This window comes from Grammomys surdaster, unplaced genomic scaffold (assembly GCF_004785775.1).
Source record: "Grammomys surdaster isolate TR1022 unplaced genomic scaffold, NIH_TR_1.0 130, whole genome shotgun sequence".
Taxonomy (NCBI): Eukaryota; Metazoa; Chordata; class Mammalia; order Rodentia; family Muridae; genus Grammomys; species Grammomys surdaster.
In genome coordinates this window covers 19,354,392-19,372,740 of record NW_021604588.1, presented here as the reverse complement: position 1 = coordinate 19,372,740, position 18,349 = coordinate 19,354,392, and the positions used below count along the sequence as shown (strand labels likewise).

At 42.6% G+C, this 18,349-nt stretch overlaps 1 protein-coding gene across 6 annotated transcripts in view; it reads right to left on the bottom strand.

Moving 5' to 3' along the window:
- The window catches only part of Gpatch2 (G-patch domain containing 2), a 135,368-nt gene that overhangs the window by 12,771 nt on the left and 104,248 nt on the right, over positions 1 to 18,349 (bottom strand). For 5 of the 6 annotated variants that reach the window (XR_003710091.1, XM_028757832.1, XM_028757870.1 and 2 more), the window contains exon 8: positions 17,446 to 17,516. The exons of the other annotated variant lie outside the window; for it this stretch is intronic. Coding sequence is in view for 4 of the 5 variants with exons in the window: in XM_028757832.1 (XP_028613665.1) it covers positions 17,446 to 17,516 (71 nt within the window). In the remaining variant the exon portion in view is untranslated. The remainder of the gene's footprint in view (positions 1 to 17,445; positions 17,517 to 18,349) is intronic. 6 annotated transcript variants of the gene reach the window in all.

Here is an 18,349-nt window from a genome sequence, read left to right as displayed (position 1 = left end):
AAACTGAGAATCTTTATAGAGAACACAGTGCCATCTTTCAACAATCCTGCCCACCCAGTACAGGCCCACAGTGAGGGAAATAACTGTACATGGAGACTACAGTCAGAGACAACGGCCTTGGCAACCTAAGATGTGAGCCAGAAAGTGAGTGCCCTGCATGTGGGGTGATCGGGGCTGCAGATCAGCAAGAGCACAGGCTGACTGAGGCTGGCCCCTCTTCTACCTCATTTCAGACATGGGTGGTGGAGCAGCTACAAGCAGCTTGGTCTGTTATTCAGGTGCCATGGCTAATATAAAACACAGCAGTTATGATTTTAATTTAAAGTCAATGAATGTCTCAAAGGCAGCCTTGTGTCTTTAGTCTACTTGAGCCGTTTCTCTTTGCACAGCACAAGGTTGAGAGCCAATTCCTTTTGGAAGAGGAGGGGAAGGCACTGGGGCACTTTAAAGACAATACAATATCCTATTAACACATCTAAAGTTAAAAAAAATTAAATTATTCTTTGGTAAGGCCCTGTCTAAAAACTGCCAGTGACTAGCACAATGTATCTGTGCCAGCTGCAGACTGCCTGGAAGAGGAGGAGATGTAGGGTGGCTCAAGGTTTTGCTCAGCATCCTCAAGTCATCCAGGAGCCAGACATGAGTCTGTGCTGCAGTCTAGACAACTACCATGTAAGCAGACAAAGGACCAAGTCTGCTTGGGTTTCTCTGTTGAGAACAAATGGAAACTAGGCTTCTTACAAGGTAGTTATTAACCACAAGAAAACCAGTGTCCTGGGAGTCTTTCGCTTTTGTTTTGCTGTTTAAATAAACTGTGTCTGACTTATCCTATTGTTTGCTGCCAGCCAGCCTTTCAGATGGTTTGAATGTAGGAAAATGAATATGTCATCTGGAGGGAAGAAAAAGTGATCAACACCAACAGCAACAAAAACATCCAAAACAAGATTCCGATGACAAACCCCACGGAGAAGCACCTTGCCGGAGAGGAGAGTGTGGCTTTGACAGGGGCTGACAGCACCGAGGCAGGCCACGTCAAACACAATACTACTACAGGCAAGAAAACAGGAACTTGTCTCTTCAATGCATGCATTTACAAAGAGCAGCTTTTCAAAGCACTAGGCCTTGCAAAAGCTGCCCCCTGGATACAATGTGTTCCCAAGGCCTGGGACAAGATACAGAGAAGACAAGCAGATGTGACCACGGCCCTAGCATTTGGCAAGACCGCTCACTGTCAGCTGGGACAATATCTGCCTGGACAGGGCCTCAGCTGCACGAAGTGAGCCGGGTCTGTGCTGTCACTGGAGGAGCGCCCGGGTGGCAGAGAGATGGACAGCACTGCAAACCGCAACCCTGTGTGGCCATCCCTCTCTAGACTCCCACGTCCCTCCCTCCCTCCCCCTTCCCCATCGTCAGTCTGTCTCCACAGACTACACTGAGCAGATGGGTGGGCTCAGCACTGCTCCTTCCGGCCTCCATGCACATAAGTATGAGGAACTTTCAGGCAATATTTTAACAGGACAAGGACTCAAATCCTTGTTTTCAGTGTTTTCTTTTAAAGCAGCCCTTGTCCTCGCCACCTTCCTTTGCCCTCCCCATGTGTCCTTGCATGGCTGTGTATGTATACACACATGCATGCACATGCATGTGTAGTTCAGAAGTTGGTGTCCCCTCAAACGTTCTCCTCTAAGTCAGGCTCACTGGAGCTGCCAATTCAGCCTAGCTAGGCAGCTTGCTTTAGGGATCTCCTGTCTCCACTTCCCAAGAGCTGGGATCACAGACCCGATTTATATGTGGGTGCCGAGGAGCCCAAGTTCTTGCCCTCACGACTGTGTGCAAGCCCTTGATCTACTGAGCCCCTTCTATGTCAGTTCTCCCAGGACACAGAGAGCAAGTCTCCACTGGGAACTGTCAGTCTTGGCTCTGATACTTTCCTCTCTGAAACTTTATCACCTGGCTTCCCATTCTGCCTCATCCCACACCAAGTCTCCGTGAAGGTGTTGTGTTTTAGGTCAGTGCCCTGAAGCAGGTGACAGGCTACAGTGACAGGCCTCAGCTGTCCTTGGCATTATCATCTCACTGAGACTCTTCCCACATCTTACTTCCCTCAGAAACAGGCCACTGCCTGTACCCTCCTAGGGTTCACATTCAGGACCAAAACATTGAGCTTGCCATACGGCTCTTTCTAAGATTCCTGCAGCAGCTTCTCCCATTGGAAACTCGGCAACCTGCATCTATTAACCCTGCATTCTGTTGTCCAGAGCTCTGTCCCTGGACATGGGCTCTCCTGCCACCACACAGCCCCTTTCAGCTACTCCTGACGCGTCTGTCCGATTAGTGGGAGCCAGCTTACTGTGCTCACCATGGCCTAGTGCCTTCGGAACCAAGTGTGAAAGGTCAACACGACAGTTTCCCAGCAACCCTCCCAGCAATGGGAGGATCTATTCTCCCTGGGCCAGATCCTACCTGGTTCTGATCCTTTAACAGAGTGGGTTTCCTGACTAATGGGAGCAGGGGACTGAAACTGGCCATCTACAGCACACTTAGCTATGCATAGTGGCTCACGTCTGCTCAGCACTCAGGAGGCTGAGGCAAGAGCACTGCTAAAGGCCAGCTACACGGTGACTTCGGTCAATCTGAGCTACAGTGAGACGGTCTCAAAAAACAGTTTCTATATAACATTTTAAATATCTCATATACACAGGGCTCTTTTATAGTACAATATGATGCACAACAGAAGTTTGGACAAAGTGCCCTCCAAGTATTCACACATACTGTATTCCAACAGTGACTGCATCACTTATTCAACTTCTTTTCAATAGACCCGAAACTAATGCACACAAGTGAGAACACCCACACATGTGCAGGGTGAGAGGTTCTGAGAACTGTGGAGGGACATACTGGTGACTGCTTTTGTGTGCTGGCATTTTTCTTCGTTTTATTACTGGATGTTTTTTGCAACAAGTCCCCACGAAGACATATGATACATACATGAAAAACCAACCAACCAACAAAACAAACAAACAACCCCCCACCCCCCAAAACATGCAATGGAATTAATAAATGCAAGTTGTTTGGGCAGAGGGTGAATCTGTGTCAAAGCCCGGGAGTAACTTCAGTCACCACGTGTCTATTGGCCTGTCCCTGTTAAGCTCCTATTTCAAATTGCCTGCTATATCTCTGAAGAAGTCCCTGGCTACCATGTTTGTTAGTGCTGGCGAAGGATGCTCAACAATCTTCAGCATGCTATGTCACTTCTCTTTGGCTTGGTTTCCATACATTCAGAAATTATGCCAACTAGTATGGACGTTAAATATTTTGGGGAATATGCTTTAGATACACCTATGTAGAATATGTGGGACAGATTGCACACACAGTGTCAGTTATTGCTTCTACTATACTACCATGCCAACTTTGTAGGTAAGAAGCCTCCGCTACAGGAAAGGTAAACAATTTATCCAGGTTCACACAGATAAGGGAAAATAAAGCATGCTGCTACACAACCCACCTGGAGGCACGCTCCGTGAGCTGTTCCTAAACGCAATGCACAAATATGTGATCCAGTAAATTATCACACATGCACATGATTGTATCAATAAGCTATAAGGAAAGAATAGAAGTCATTTAAAATAACAACTATGTTGTTGTTTCCTGGTTAAGAGAAGATCGTTTGTTCTTTAGCATTTGGGTCTGTTTGCTTTACCTATATAATAGTGTATTAGAACAAAAGACCCACTTTTATCTCAGACTTAAAAGCTTACAGGTCCTAGGGTCTGAAATCTACTGGCATTCTCAGGTGAGCCCACGATCATGAGTTTTCTCTTGGTCATGATTCCATGTCATAGACATGTCATACTTTCTGCTATGGTATTTTCTGTGCATTATGGAAAGCCTGGCTTGGTGATGGACACCTGTGACAACTGGAGGTACCTGCATGGTGTCATGCCTCAAGTGCACCATCCACAGTCTGGAAGAACATTCTTACTTTAGTTACATCATTATGCTGTGTGACACTGGAAGCATCTACTGTAGCTGGGCGGGTATTCACTGGAGGGTCTGAGAGGTCACTGGTGAACACACTAACGTCTGGAGGGAAGAGCTACCTGCACCTAGAGGGACTACCACAGAAGTATGTATTCCATACCTGTATGGTTCCTATAGTACCTCTGCTAGTCACCAAGGCTATGTATTAGTCTTAACTTTAGAGCAGAAACAATCTATTTACTTGCCAAATTGCCCTCCCTGTTTCCTCCCTACGTCTGTAGTCTTGAGCTGGTTCTCAGGGGTACAGGAGCCGTTTTCCTTGTCTCTTAAGTGTTCTGATCCCACTTCCCTGCAGCTTCTTTCCCTCTATATCTACAGTGTGACATGTCTGTCATTACACTTAGCAGAGACGGCAGCTTCTAGTTGTTTTCAGATCAGAAAGGTCTGTCAGTTGACTGTGGGAACCAACTCCAGGCCAACAGCCATGTCTAACTCTCAGAACCTAACAGGCTGCTATCGTTGAAATCAAACTGCTAGGAAGTTGTGCCCTCAACATTGCAATGAAACAGGAATTTTAAAGAAGTATTTCTCCAACTATTATTTCAATTCACTGGAATGAATTTAATAATTAACAAATCTTCAACATTTATTATATGTGAACTAGAATGCAGAGCAAGACAGGCCACATTCTCTGAAGCCTCCTCTGTAATTTCCTTGCATGACTAGGCTGTGATACCCTGGCTTCAGACTCAGCTCAGCCTTGGTTTTGTGCCCTGTCCAATGACTGAGCCCACTCAGAGGAGTCACAGTCATGCTGCTGTCTAAAGTGCTTTTGTCGAATAAGTCAAAATGCAAAGGGAAACAGGGCAGCCTTTTATCTTCATACTGACATACTGTTTGAGTAATGGGATAGAATGTCAGAAATGTGTGAAACTGTAACTAGATCTTTGCTTTTGAATCTGTTAGTATTACTGTGGGAAAACAAACTTAACTGAATCTTGATTCAATTGCTTACTAATAAAAATCTGCTCGAATCGACTGACCTGCTACCTTTCTTACAGGGCCTTTTTGGGTGCCTGCCTTAGAAACAACTGTTTATTCCTTAGGGAAAAAAGAGTGTCTTCTACTCTACGTTACAGTCATCAACGCATGAGCTGATGCTCTGCAGAGACTACATGCCATCAACGCAGTGGGGACCATATCTGACTTACTGAAGACTATTTCCCTCAGCAAGTAAATCCTTGCTAATATCACATGCTTATAAAATAGTAATTGAATGAAATTTAACTAGGCATGCCCAGAGCTTACAAGAGTTTCCTCTTATAACTATTTATACTTTTATTGGTTCCAATTTCACTAACTGTAAGTCCTTCCTTACAGAAACAGAAACATACTAGGTTTCTTTGGAGAGTCTTAGGCTGTGGGTCATAATGTCATGTGCTCACTTCGGTGGAGTTTTGAATGCAGACTTGCACTCTAATTCTACAATGTTGCCATTTCTGAATAACCCTGCATCTGAGTGTAGGTCTGTGGACCGGATGCTTTCAGTTCCTCCCTTCACAATGGCTTGGGTAAGTAAATTGACCCAGAGGCAGAGGATGGTAGGGGTCTTCAAATTCAATGCAATCGAGATACACGGAAAGCTAGTGCACGTCAGTTTACTCTCAGGACTTGTTTTGACACTGAAATATTTGTATCAAATTTCCCTTATGACTTCTCTAATCCAGGTCTATTACTCACGGTATTTAAAAGACTTAATTTTCAATGCTCATGAAGGAAAACACCATGCTACAAGAACCATTTTCAAATATAAAACGTTTTTCTCTTTTCTCCTTTATATAGTACTTCTGGCAGACATATACAGCCGTATTTTTTTTTTTAATCTCAAATATTGCATGCTAGATGATCAGCTATCCAAAGAGCTGTGAATGTTTTCCTGTTTTCGGACACACATAGCCAATTTTAACAGTCTTTAAGATGTTAATGTAGAAGACTAGGCAGGCTTCCATAAAAACAAGATGTAAGGTTTTAGGAAGCGGGCAGGTTAACTGCTAACAACAGTCCCCGCCCCCCAACCTCTCCTACTACAATCACCATGGAGGGGACTGAACCCAGGGTCTCACACATTGTAAGGACGTGTTTATAACAGACCTGCATCCCCAGATTAAGATAACTGATGCCCCAGGGATTAGAAATATGATTTGGGAAACAAAAGACATCCAGTAAGTAATTACCTACCACTGGCTTACGAACATTATTCAACCCTTTCTCTTTTTCTTTGGATGTAATGGGGGATAACCAGAAGAACTGCTGCACAGGGCTAATGTAAAAGCATGGAGAATTCAAATACATGATCAACACTCAGTCTTTCAGCTACCATGAGAAGTCGGGTGTGATGGCACATGCCTATACTCCTAACACTCAGGGGTGGATGATAGAGGGTCTCAGTCTGCACTGCTCAGGAAGACCCTACCTTAAAAAAAACATAGGAAAGGAAAGAAGGGTTTCTTTCTCTACGAGGAAACATTTTGTCAGTTCTGTGTTCACTCGTCCATCCTTCCCAGTTTGTAAAGTGGTTAGGATTGCAAGCCCAAAGAGCCAAGGAGCCAAGTTCAATTCTTGCTTCTTTGTTTGTTGTCTTAGGCAATACTCAACACTCTGGTACCTGGCTTTCCTTCTCTGGAAAATGGAGAGGATAGTAAAGCAAATCTCATCAAGCTGATGTGAGGATTAAAGTCAGTGTGCCTTTTGGTGTGCAGTCAGTAAGCCCCTATGATGGGAATAGGCATGTAATAAGAATGCTATATATGGTGTTGGCATATTTTGAGGTACCTACAAATGCAAAGAATTTAAGGGTACAGAGGGAAGTCTGGACAGAGTTGCTTCCTGGCTGTATGTATCAATAACGTAAAGATATATTAAAATTAAGTATTTGGAGGGCTGGAGAGATGGCGGTTCAGTGCTTAGAAGTGTGCGCTGGTCTTGCAGAGGACCCAAGTCTGGTTCCCAGCACCCACATCAGGCAGCTCACAGCCTGAATGCAGCACTTCTGGCTTCCACAGGCCCCTGCATCCCTGTGCACAGCGCCTCCCTCCACAGGCGTCTGTACCTACATGCACAGCACCCTCCCGTTACATATTTAAAAAACATACACACGTGCAAAACAATAAAATGGAATGCTTAAAAGAGACACAAGACGGGCTGAGGGATCATAGCGGAGAGTTGTCAGCATGAGACAGAAACGGACAAGAGTCTGACATGAGTGTAATTACCAGAGAGAATGAGCTGGCTACAGATTTACCTCAGTATACGAAGCATACCAGACAGCCTGAGAGTAAGACCAGGAAAGCACTGGAAAGGCAGGTTGGGGCATCTGTCCATGTGTCTTCCCAAGAGATGGAGACTGGAACTACAGGAGGGCGATATCCTGAACAAACTGAATAGAAATGGGGTAGGCCGGGGGGTAACGCAGGCTGGGAGGACGGCTGGACTTTGAGAAATTCTCCTTGTAAATATTTGATTGTGGAGCCTCACATACATCATTTTATGCTATTATAAGACAAAATAGTAATTAATTTTAACTTATTTTCAACACAGAAAGTGTATATTCTCAGTGAAATATTTAGTATGTGCCCAATAAACAGGAAAAGAGAAAAAACAACCTGTCTTAATGACTATTTGTACTGTAAGGCACAATGGTGGTGTAGTTTTGAGATAGCTGGTTGGTATTCTCATATTAAAATACTTCCATGCCCTTGAGATGGAATATCTTCAATGCTGTTCAAAGACAAATATATTAAAACTGACAAAGGAAAGCTCACAGAACAATGTTCTGAATTTGAGCTAGAACTATCAGTATGAAGCACACATTCAACGAGGAACAAATGAAAAGAAAAATCCTAATTGGTTTCCAGAAATGAAAGAATGTCCTGGCAATCTAAAAAATGGTTCCCATATAGAAAATGCAAAGCTTGTGGTGAAGGAAGAGTTTGGAGTCAATGGTGTCACCTGCCTCAAGGAGGACAACTCGGCGACCATTAGGGTAATTCTTGATGGACAGAGACACACTGCTATCTCTAAAACAAAAATCCAGCTCTGCAAACTGAAAGGGAGGGCCAGAACCAAGCTTTCATCAGGCCATCTCTCCATCATCTACACCACAAGGTATTCAAGTGGTCAGAGAAGAGAAATTCTTAAAAGAAGTAATCCCAGATGGACAAAAACAAAACAAACCACAAGAACTGTTACCATTTTGCATTGCTCATGGACGAGTGGCAGTGAGCACCATAGCCAAAACATCGTACAAAGAGCTGAATGAATGACAACACACGTGTCCCTTTGTCAAACAGGATGCCGCAAAAGAGGAATCTGAGGACTGGCTTACTAGATCTAAATGCCAGTTACAAGGGCAGAGAGGGTAGAAGAGTTCACCTAATGGGGCCAGTGGGGAAACAAGGCAGGCTTGTCCCAGGTCAGGAAGGGCTATTCACATGACCATCAACCCGACTCCTTTTATTTTGTGTATTCAGATTTTACTTACCAGGTTCATGCCAAAAGGCGGGAAAGCAAAATAACTGAGCTCTTTCCAAAACTTTGTCAGCTTTGGGTCCAATCTGATGTTTTCAACAAGAAGAACAACAAATTTAAGAAAATGGGGTATGTATGGAAGGAGAATTTGTTACGTGTAAGGGAATTAAAGGCATTAAAGAATAAAATCAGCTGAGAAATGTGTGAATGTGATGCATATTCACACATGCTAATGAGTTACTTTACTATTAAAGTTAACTGATGATGTTACTATGACTTTGTCAGAAGTTGCCAAATAATTTGATCAGTAAATGGACTAACCTGAACACCAAGCAAGTGCAAATGACCAACACAACAAATGACCAATGTGTTCAACATCTTCAGCCATCAGAAACATGCAAATGGAATCTTCACTGAACCCCCAGCTTACTCCAGTCAGAATGGCTGTCAGGAAGAAACACATGGCAGCAAACGCTGGTGAGGATGGCAGAGAAGACCCTAGCACATTACTGGTGGAAATAGACATTAGCATAAATTCCTCAAACAACTAAACATAGATGATACTACTCCTGGGTGCATACACAAAGGAATCAGAGCCATCACACCCGAGTCACCACACTGTATATATGTATACATATATACATAACTATATATGTACTATATGTATAGTTATGTATATATGTATACATACATATGCACGCACGCACGCACACACACAAGCACTCCAAGTGTGAACAGCACAATCTAGTCCTATATGTGGAAGCTATATTTTGAAAAGACAGGAAAGTAGTAGCAAGACCATTTGGAAGGAATAGGGTAGGCAGCAAGAGGCTTAAGGTTTAGAGTAGTGAAAGGTACTTGGGGTGAATATGTTTGAGAAACACATCTATAGAAACGTCCCAAGAAGACCTGGGGTTTATAAACCAAGCACATGCTGATAAAGAGAGCCTGTGCTTTAGAAGTGAACTGGCATACTCAAGGTGTGTAAGTCTAGATGACAGGATTTGCAGTTGGTGAGAAGACACATGGGATGAACATGTGCACACACACTTGCTAATGAATTACTGTGACTGTTAAGTACATGTGACAATGTGTTAGCATCTCCTCTCTGCCATCCATGCCAGTGTTTACGGCCACCTGTCTTCTTCCTGACAGCCATTCTGACTGGAGGACGAGAAAATTTCAGTGAAGTTTTGATTTACATGTTTCTGATGGCAAAAGATGTTGAACATGTTTTCACGTGCTGGCCATTTGTACTTCCTTAGTGCATTTTCTGTTTGATTCATTAGCCCTCGAACACACTGGCACTTATCTAAGAGAGCCAGAGCTAGCTGACTAGCAGATATGAGCTTCGACTTTTCTTATATAAACATTTTTCATGACAACACACTGAAAGCACTTTCCCCTTATGCACCATTTTATCTTCTGGTCCTTACGTTTACAAGTTTGCAAATATGGTGTCACTATGGCCGCTTTCAGGCTCAGGGAAACAGACCGCTCATAATTTTTAAGGACTAAATTTGAAATTCAGCTAATCTATCTGTGAGGCTTGCCTGTGTCCTCTAGTTTAGGAGCTTGCCCATACTATATAACCTGCTGTAAAAAAAAAAATTACAAAAATCTTTATCTGAGGTTTATTGTCCTTAGGAAGGAGAATCAATAGTTTTCAGACCATCTTTCTAATTAGTAATTTAAGCATATGTTCAGCATTTAACTCTAAATGTTTGCCTTTTCCCCAAGCTCTAATACAGCTGTCCAAGATTTGAATGCCAGAAAACATTTAAATATCAACATCTGTTGAATTATGTTAATTTAGTGTAATATAATTGGGCATGAGTTGGAATTGAACAGAAATATATGAAATAAACAAAGGTAAATTCCCATCTGTAGCCTGGTACACAAACAAAATCAATATGAAATGACAAAAGTGTTTATTCCCAAAGAGAAAAGGTAAGAGAAAAAAAGAAAGTACTAGATATAAAAAAAATTTGATTAAAAAGCAAACCAACAACTATGTAAACAAGTTTCATATTACTTTTAAATTTATTCTGTATTCATCTAATAATTGAAAAGTGGTTGAAGTGAGAAGTGCTTAAAATTAGAATTTTTACATGTTATTAAGTAAAATATTTCAATTACAGATACATGGGCATCACATTTTATGCTGATGGATAATTCCTGTTCTATTGTGATCCAGTTGATCTGATTTAGATTCCACCCACATAAGACAGTATTGCAGACTGAAGGGATTTTCCATGTGGCAGATGAGTTTCGTAGGAGGGAATACTGAAATGAATTTGTCTACATGCTGAACTTCTCCAGACAGTTAACTGACACAGGCCTTCATGCAGACTTACGTTTATTCTGGAGTAGGACAGATATAAACTATCAAGCAGCCATATTCCCAGTGACTCTAAGAATTTGGGCTGGTGCTTGTCTGGGAAAGTATTTTGGCATAGGAGCACACTGTATCAGCATCCCCAAATGCTCTGTAAGGAAGTGACAACTCAGGCTGCAGGAGTGACACAGCCTTGTGATGCAGCTCTGCAGATGCACCTTAATCATTTCTTTGGGGACCCATCTCTGGGAGCTAAAGGTTAGATCTGTGTCGGTGGTCACTTAATCACTGGGCCAATTTGGAGAGTGCCAACTGTGAGACAGACACCTGTCCTTAAGGAGACGAACTTCACACCAGGAATTTCTTTCTGTTAAGGGTCGCAGAAACAGCTCACACATGCTAACAATTTTCCATCATTAGTGACCACAGCCACATCCAAAAGCCATCCTTGGGGACAGTGCCTGTGCACATGTCTAGGCATCTGAAAACATCTAGTTCATCTGTGGGAGAAAGAGGTTACTACGTGATCAGAGCTACACTGAGAGGAAGTGCATTTTTAGAGTTTTATTTACTATACAAGGACACAAAGAATATTTCCAGTTGGTAAGCTTGCTCATTCTCTGTGGGTCCCTCAGATCCAACCAAAATGCAACAGTTCAACATTCAAATTGGCTAATTTATTTGGTATAATCATAACTTAAAATAACCCTCTCCAGTCATTCATTTAAAATCTTGGCAAGGAAGGTTAGAATTTCAGGATGCCAAAGGACAGGAGCCACGAGCACTGGCAATTTGTGCACAGTGTGGTTTTATAAAATACAGTAATTTGGTCGTAGAGTGTAGAATGGGAAAATTAAACCACTTAAAAGCCATTTTATGTCGCATATGTGGGAAGCTCCCAATTATTCTGCTCTAACTATCTCTAGCCCTCGAAGTTATTCAGATGCTCTTTTTAATTAGGACACATATATAATTAAATGTATTCCAATTAAACAAATATGGAATGCATACATCCTAATTAAAGTGAACATGTGACTATTTTCTATTCGTTTGGCCATGCACACATAAGAATGAATGGAAATCACTTTGAGAGCGTTTTCTCTCTGTAGGGCTGAACGAACCTGTTTACAACAAATACAGCCTTCCCCTAGTTTTCAATTTGGGAAGGAAGGTTATAAAGGACGATAACATTTTAAAGTCAACGTTTAAAGGTGGTCCCAAGTCACTCTCTGGACATACAAAATGTCAACTAGCCAACTAGCATAACTTGTTTTAAAAATATAGTGTTAAATAGTCACAACGCCAGTGTGACAAGGACAGGTCTGTTTAAAATGGTAAGTATTCTAAGAGGTCAGGTGGTATCTCCTTGGACACAGGGAGAGTACCATTTGGCTCTGCTGATTATGGAATGTTTGTGGATGTTCCTGTGAAAGGCAACGTTACACACACACACACACACGCACACACACACACACACACACACCCAGTTCCACATCCTCACGTCGTCTCTCACCAGCAGTCCCCCTCCCATTCATTACCAGCTGCTTAGAGTTGTAGTCGTTAATACTTTCATTTATTTTTGGCAAAGCTGCAAAATGACAAATAGTTTTGTATCTGTTGCAAATTAAGTGTCCTTTCTAAAGGACAAACGGCAGCACGGGGAAGACCGAGCGCACTGCATCCTCAAACATCTTTGGAGCTTTAGAAGATCAAATAAAGAGCAGCTGTAATTCTGTCCCATCTGTGGCAACACAGAACCAGGCGTTGTCATGTGGAAGGAGTGAGGCCGAGGTGGTGCAGACAGGAGGCTCTTCTTACTTTGATGGGGGTGACAGACATGCGCAAGTGTAGGAAATGGGAGTGTAGGACAGGGGGCTACTGTTTCTCAGATGAAATCTACTGTCTTTCTATTTCTAATACAGTTTTATTTTAATCTACTAAGTGGGGAAGAGGATAGCAAAGAATCATTCCCTCTATTTTATTATGAATAGATCACGTAAGTGATTAGCGCACACAGTATGTAAGGGGCATCCAATCATGTAACATGAACTAAATGTACTTTAGGAAAAAAGTGAAAAGATATTATGGAGATTTACAGATTAAATACTATCAGCAATAAAAGATTTTTACTTGATTTCGAATAATATGTCAATGTATTAGATAGCGTACATGCCAAAACCCAATCTTAGTAAAAAAAAAAAAAAGAGGAGAAAAATTCCATCTCACTCCAAAAGACTCCAGAACCAAAAGGGGACATCTAAAAGTGGGAGTAACCAAGCTGAGTCACCCCAGGCTCTCAGGCTGGCACATGGGATCTCAAGGCACAAGACAGCAGTCATCAGTATAAAGCTCCAGGATGACACTTGACTGAGGCTCAGGCATCCCCGCATGCCTATGGAAGCGGCTTTCAATCTGGGAGAGTGACACAGAAAACTGATGCTACACACAAGTTTTTACAGAATTGGGAACATATTTAACTGTAACATTAAATAAGCGATGACATGGGGAAAGACTAATTTTTAAAGAAGCAAACCCGACAGGGACATGCTGAAATATAAGATGGGAACACAGAGGGCATTTCTCCCCTGGCCATCAGTGATTCCTGCAGAAGGTACTAGGAGCAGAGACATTCTTAGATGAGGATCAACTATCCTCTGGAAACAGGACATGTTCTGAGCTCTTACCCATCTGAACCACGTCCTTGACTTACGTAAGGCTGGGCGGCTGCCTCTTAGGATCCCTCAGCTGTGCCTCCAGTGTGGAGCAGCAGGGACTCCATTTGTCTCAGACATCTTTCCTGAGCCTGGGGGATAAGCTCAAACTGATTGCTGCTTCTTTTGTGTCTTGCTGTCCATTCATAAGCAATAAACTGCTTCATATAGCATTGTGAACATGTTCTGTCTCACTGGTCACAGATAAGGAGGTATCCAGGCCAGAGTTACGTACTCTGGAATAGGCTGAGCATAGACACTTTCTGAGTTCCAAAGAGATCCAGCCACTTGCTGAGATCCTATCTCAAAACAACAGCAAAACAAAAACCTTTTGTGCAATGCTCAAGGATTTAGTTTTGCTTTCACTTCAACAGACACATGACTCAACAAATGCCATGTCTGCTACTTATTAAAACCTAAAAGTGATAAGAAGTTCTAAAAGTAATATTTAAATGTGCTTTTATTCAACTGTTTTGAAAGTTTCATTTTCTTGAGCTTTTACTTATACCTTGAAAATTTTTGAGGTATGTAAAACTAATCAAGTGGCACAAAATACTCATCAACATTAGACAAAAAACAATACAATACAACTAAGGCGAAGATTCATGATAGGAAACGGACAGAAAACACCAAGCCAATGCAAGAATGAACAGAATACAAAACTCCAGTGCAGTGGGGAAAGCACACCAGAAATCTGAGCACAGAGCTCAGCTGGAGACCACTGCACCCAGGAGCTTAGCTCCAGGCTGGCCTGGGCAGCACAAGTATGACTGTCTCCAGGACAACCTAACCCCTCTGTTCCAAAGGAAAACCCAGGTCCTATGTCATCGTGAATGAGAAGAATCAAGGAGAGAGAAGCAGCATGGAAAAACACTGGAGGGAGGTGAGCTATAACCACTGTAGGGCAGAATCCAGAAGAACTTGTCAAATGAACACCCGAGGGGGATGCTGGGAGGAACACTTCCTCATCCCTCACCGGGACACATCTGCAGTGTGGTAGGATGCTCTGAGAAGCAACAGGAAGCAACAAAATGACAGGCACATTAGAAGAACACCATCAATGATACTGACGACCAGTGAATCTATGATTTCATTACAGTAGGTACTAATTCGGCCTGTTGCTCTTTTATTAGTGGCCACTGGGATATGACAGGATGACATATGACAAGCACTGCTGCTCCAAGTAAGCAGGGCAGAACACCTGAAGCACTGAGGGAAGGTAAGAACCCAGAAGTCCAGCACCCTGAGGAGCATGAACACAGGACAGCTCACAGAACATAGCCCAAATCTCCTTGTAGAAATAACTGAAGCCAGGGTAGTGCTTCATGCCTCAGGTCCCAGGATTAAAGATGCAGAAGTACAGGGAACATTGTGAGTTTGAGGTCACCCTGCACTACAGTGTGGGGCCCTCTAAAAGGGAGACAGTGAGGGACTGAAACTGTTAGGATGTGGTGTGTTTAAGCAAGATCTTACAATTCTATTTTTCAATTCAGATTTTCAATTGTGTTGGGTACAGCTCCTTCTGATTCCGAGAGAAGACAATTCTGCCATACTCAGCAATATAAAGAGCACAGAATACGAATGTGAGTGAGGTGAACGGAGATGCAGGAGCCTCAAGCAGAGATGCAGAAGCCTTGCACCGATGTCCTTAGGAGCACTGGTAGATATGTGAGTAAAACTCTCTACGAAGATTCCTAACATTTCCCCAAGGTGCCCGGGCCCAAACTGTAAGTTCACAGCCGTGGCTGTGTGTTCGGCGCATCTCTGAACAATGCCCACTTTAGAGTGTGCTGCAGTCAAACACTTCAGCACTTCAGCCTTGACTCACACCTGTGAATTCATGCTTCTGTACCTGCTTGGGATGCTTTGGGAGTAAATGGTCCCATAATGCAATGACTCACTCAATACATTACAGTTCTGTTCTCTAACCTTTATGTTTTTCCCCAAGTTGAAAAAGGCAAGTGCAGTCACTCAACCAAAAGGGTTAAGAAAAGTCAAGATAATATTAAAATACTATGAAAGAAAATGGGCTTCAGGAGAGGAATGCAGAATACTATATATGAATTGGAAGGTGAAGGATTTTCATGTTGCATTTAGCAAAGATTGAGAACAAAATGTAAGCTTCCATCTTTCCTCATATTTATTTTCACGTTTCCACGTTGCCCTGCACGTAACACAGCCTGTGGCATTAATGATCAGAAGATCCAGCACAGCCACTAATCAAGACAAAGGATAAATATGAGACGATGCTCACGAAGCGCTGTCTGGAGACACGAGTGTAGAAAGTTAAAAAAAATCATTTGAAGATTGTGTTATGATATTAAGAAAATTGCCCACTAGTGCAACAAGAAGTCAGTTCATGTGAGTATTTATACCTGTTGTGCAGATAAGACAATTGTGTATTTCTAACATAGACATGTCATGTCATGTATGTATGTGAGAGAGACAATGGGACTCGGGAGAGGGGAGAGGAGGGGCTTAAACATAGAGAACTGAGGGTTCTCCAATACGTGAGCAATGGAAAGAAAGGAATGCAATTACCCCAAACTGGAAGATGGTGGGTGGGCACGAAACCCCTGAGATGGATCAGTCCCAGGAGAGCTGAGCAGCATGAGAGAAGCAGGAGGGTCTGCAGAGATACAACAATCCGTTTCTTTCCCAGGGAGCTCAAAGGAAACAGTCCCATGGAGCACAAATATGACAGGGTTATGGGGAAGCTTCTCCCTCCTTCCCACACCTCCCCTCTTATTTTATTTCTTTGTGGTTCTGGGGATGGACCCCAGGGCTCTCCTATACAGACATGCTTTACTGATGGGCTGAACACCACACCCCTCTAGGCACTCTCAAGTCAAGCCTTTTTATTTCATTTTTGCCATCCTCACAGGGTGTGGGAAGAGCCGTTCTCAGGTTGGATGGAGTCTCACTTCCACTGTTCTTCCACAAACTGAGCTTTAAGTTTCCGAGAGATACTTACTAAGCTCAAGGTATGATGGTTAATTTTGCCTCAGCCAATCAGTTTTTGCTTTTTAGTGGAACAGAAAGACTGAAAGAGAGAACTCTTTCCAGCTACTGGGGCCAACTGTGGGTTTCCTGCTGGGGAATATTATAAAAAGCTGGTCCTCTTGGTCTTGACCCTTGCACTAGCTCCTTCTCTGTTCTGAAATACCTCAGCAAAAACAACCTGACGAGAAGGGATTTATTTAGATAACAAGTCCAGGTTACAGCCCGCCAGTACTGATCAATCAAGGCAAGGCAGTAGGAACCTGAAGCAACTGGCAATGTCACAGCCAGTCAGGAGCAAAGAGGAATGCACTAATTAATACATGCATGCTTGTGCTTGATTCCTTTCTTCTTTTTCATAAAGGTGAAGTGGTTACTATCGTCTACTTTCAGTTAACTGTCTACAATCAACATAATCAAGACGATCACCATGCCCACAGACGACAACTTCCTTCCCAAGTGCCTTTAGAGTGTGCTAAGTTGATATGGCAGTCGTTCTGATCATTAGTCAAGAAAAATAGAGTATTTGTTATCTAAGTAAAAATGAAATCTTCAGAAGCACCAGATGCAAAGTTGAAAACATACTATCAAAAGTAAACTGCAAAATATCCTCTGTATTAGAAAAGAAGATAAAACAGGCAACTTACGTACCTTAAGATGAAAAAGAATCTAAACGAATTTTTGGAAAAACAACAACAGCAACAAAAAACTATCTCCTCACATTTCACCAGCTTTAAAACAATTTAACCAAAACCAAAACGGCATCTTTTTAGTCATCACTGGGAACCCTGACATGGATTCTGATAAACAGGTCATAATTCACAAGGTTTTATGGTTGTACAGAATGGCACTGAGCCCTTGAGAACACAGACCATCCTGGATGCTTACCTGCTGGCTGTTTTCACGGAGCAGCTTTTCTTGTGTCCTCTTTCCGCTCGGTTATCTCTGAGAAGCTGATGCTATACACAGTGTCAAGACAAAGTGTAAAAACAGAAATATTTCCATTATATTATTTTGCAATGAGGAAAACTGGTTGTAATTGAAGGGACACTGGCATGTCCAGGCACATAACTCTCTTGCCACTCTCTTTGCTAACGATGTCAGTGTCACTGTGCAGAAATGCTAGGGAGGGGTGGCAAGCCAGGGGGCAACCTGTCCTTGACAGCTGACTGATCTCTTGCAGGAAGGAACTCCAAGACTAGGGCTTAAGTGTGTCCCCTACTTCTATAGTCACGGTGACAATACCGTGTTGTCTAAGGCTTTGATTATTAGGCTTCCATAGTTTTGAGGCTGATATGAAAGAGTTGATACTGTTTCTTATGTACCTAAGCCTGCCATTTCAGAAAATACACCAAAAGTGGTCTCTAAGAATACTACTGCCTTATATGTATGTATGTATGCATGTATGCATGTATGTATGCATGCAGGCATTTATGTGTGTGTATCTGTATGTACATCCTCCAAATGCCTAGTCACCCATGTCACTTCATATTTGCTTTACTTTAATTAACTGGAAATAAAATAGATGTCAAAAACACTCAGCCAGTACTTTCACAATGTCACTCAAAGCTTAATTTACTTTTATAATAATGGCTATGAAGATGCAAGGCTAAACTCAAATGCAAAGCATATCAGAAATCAGCCTGAACGACATAGTAAGTTTCATAGGGACTGACACATGACAGGCATGTGCTCCAACAAACCCTAAAGCCATTTGTTTCAGTGACAGTGTCATTGAATACAAACTGCACCCTCAGACAGAGTCTGCACCCTCAGACAGAGTCTGCACCCT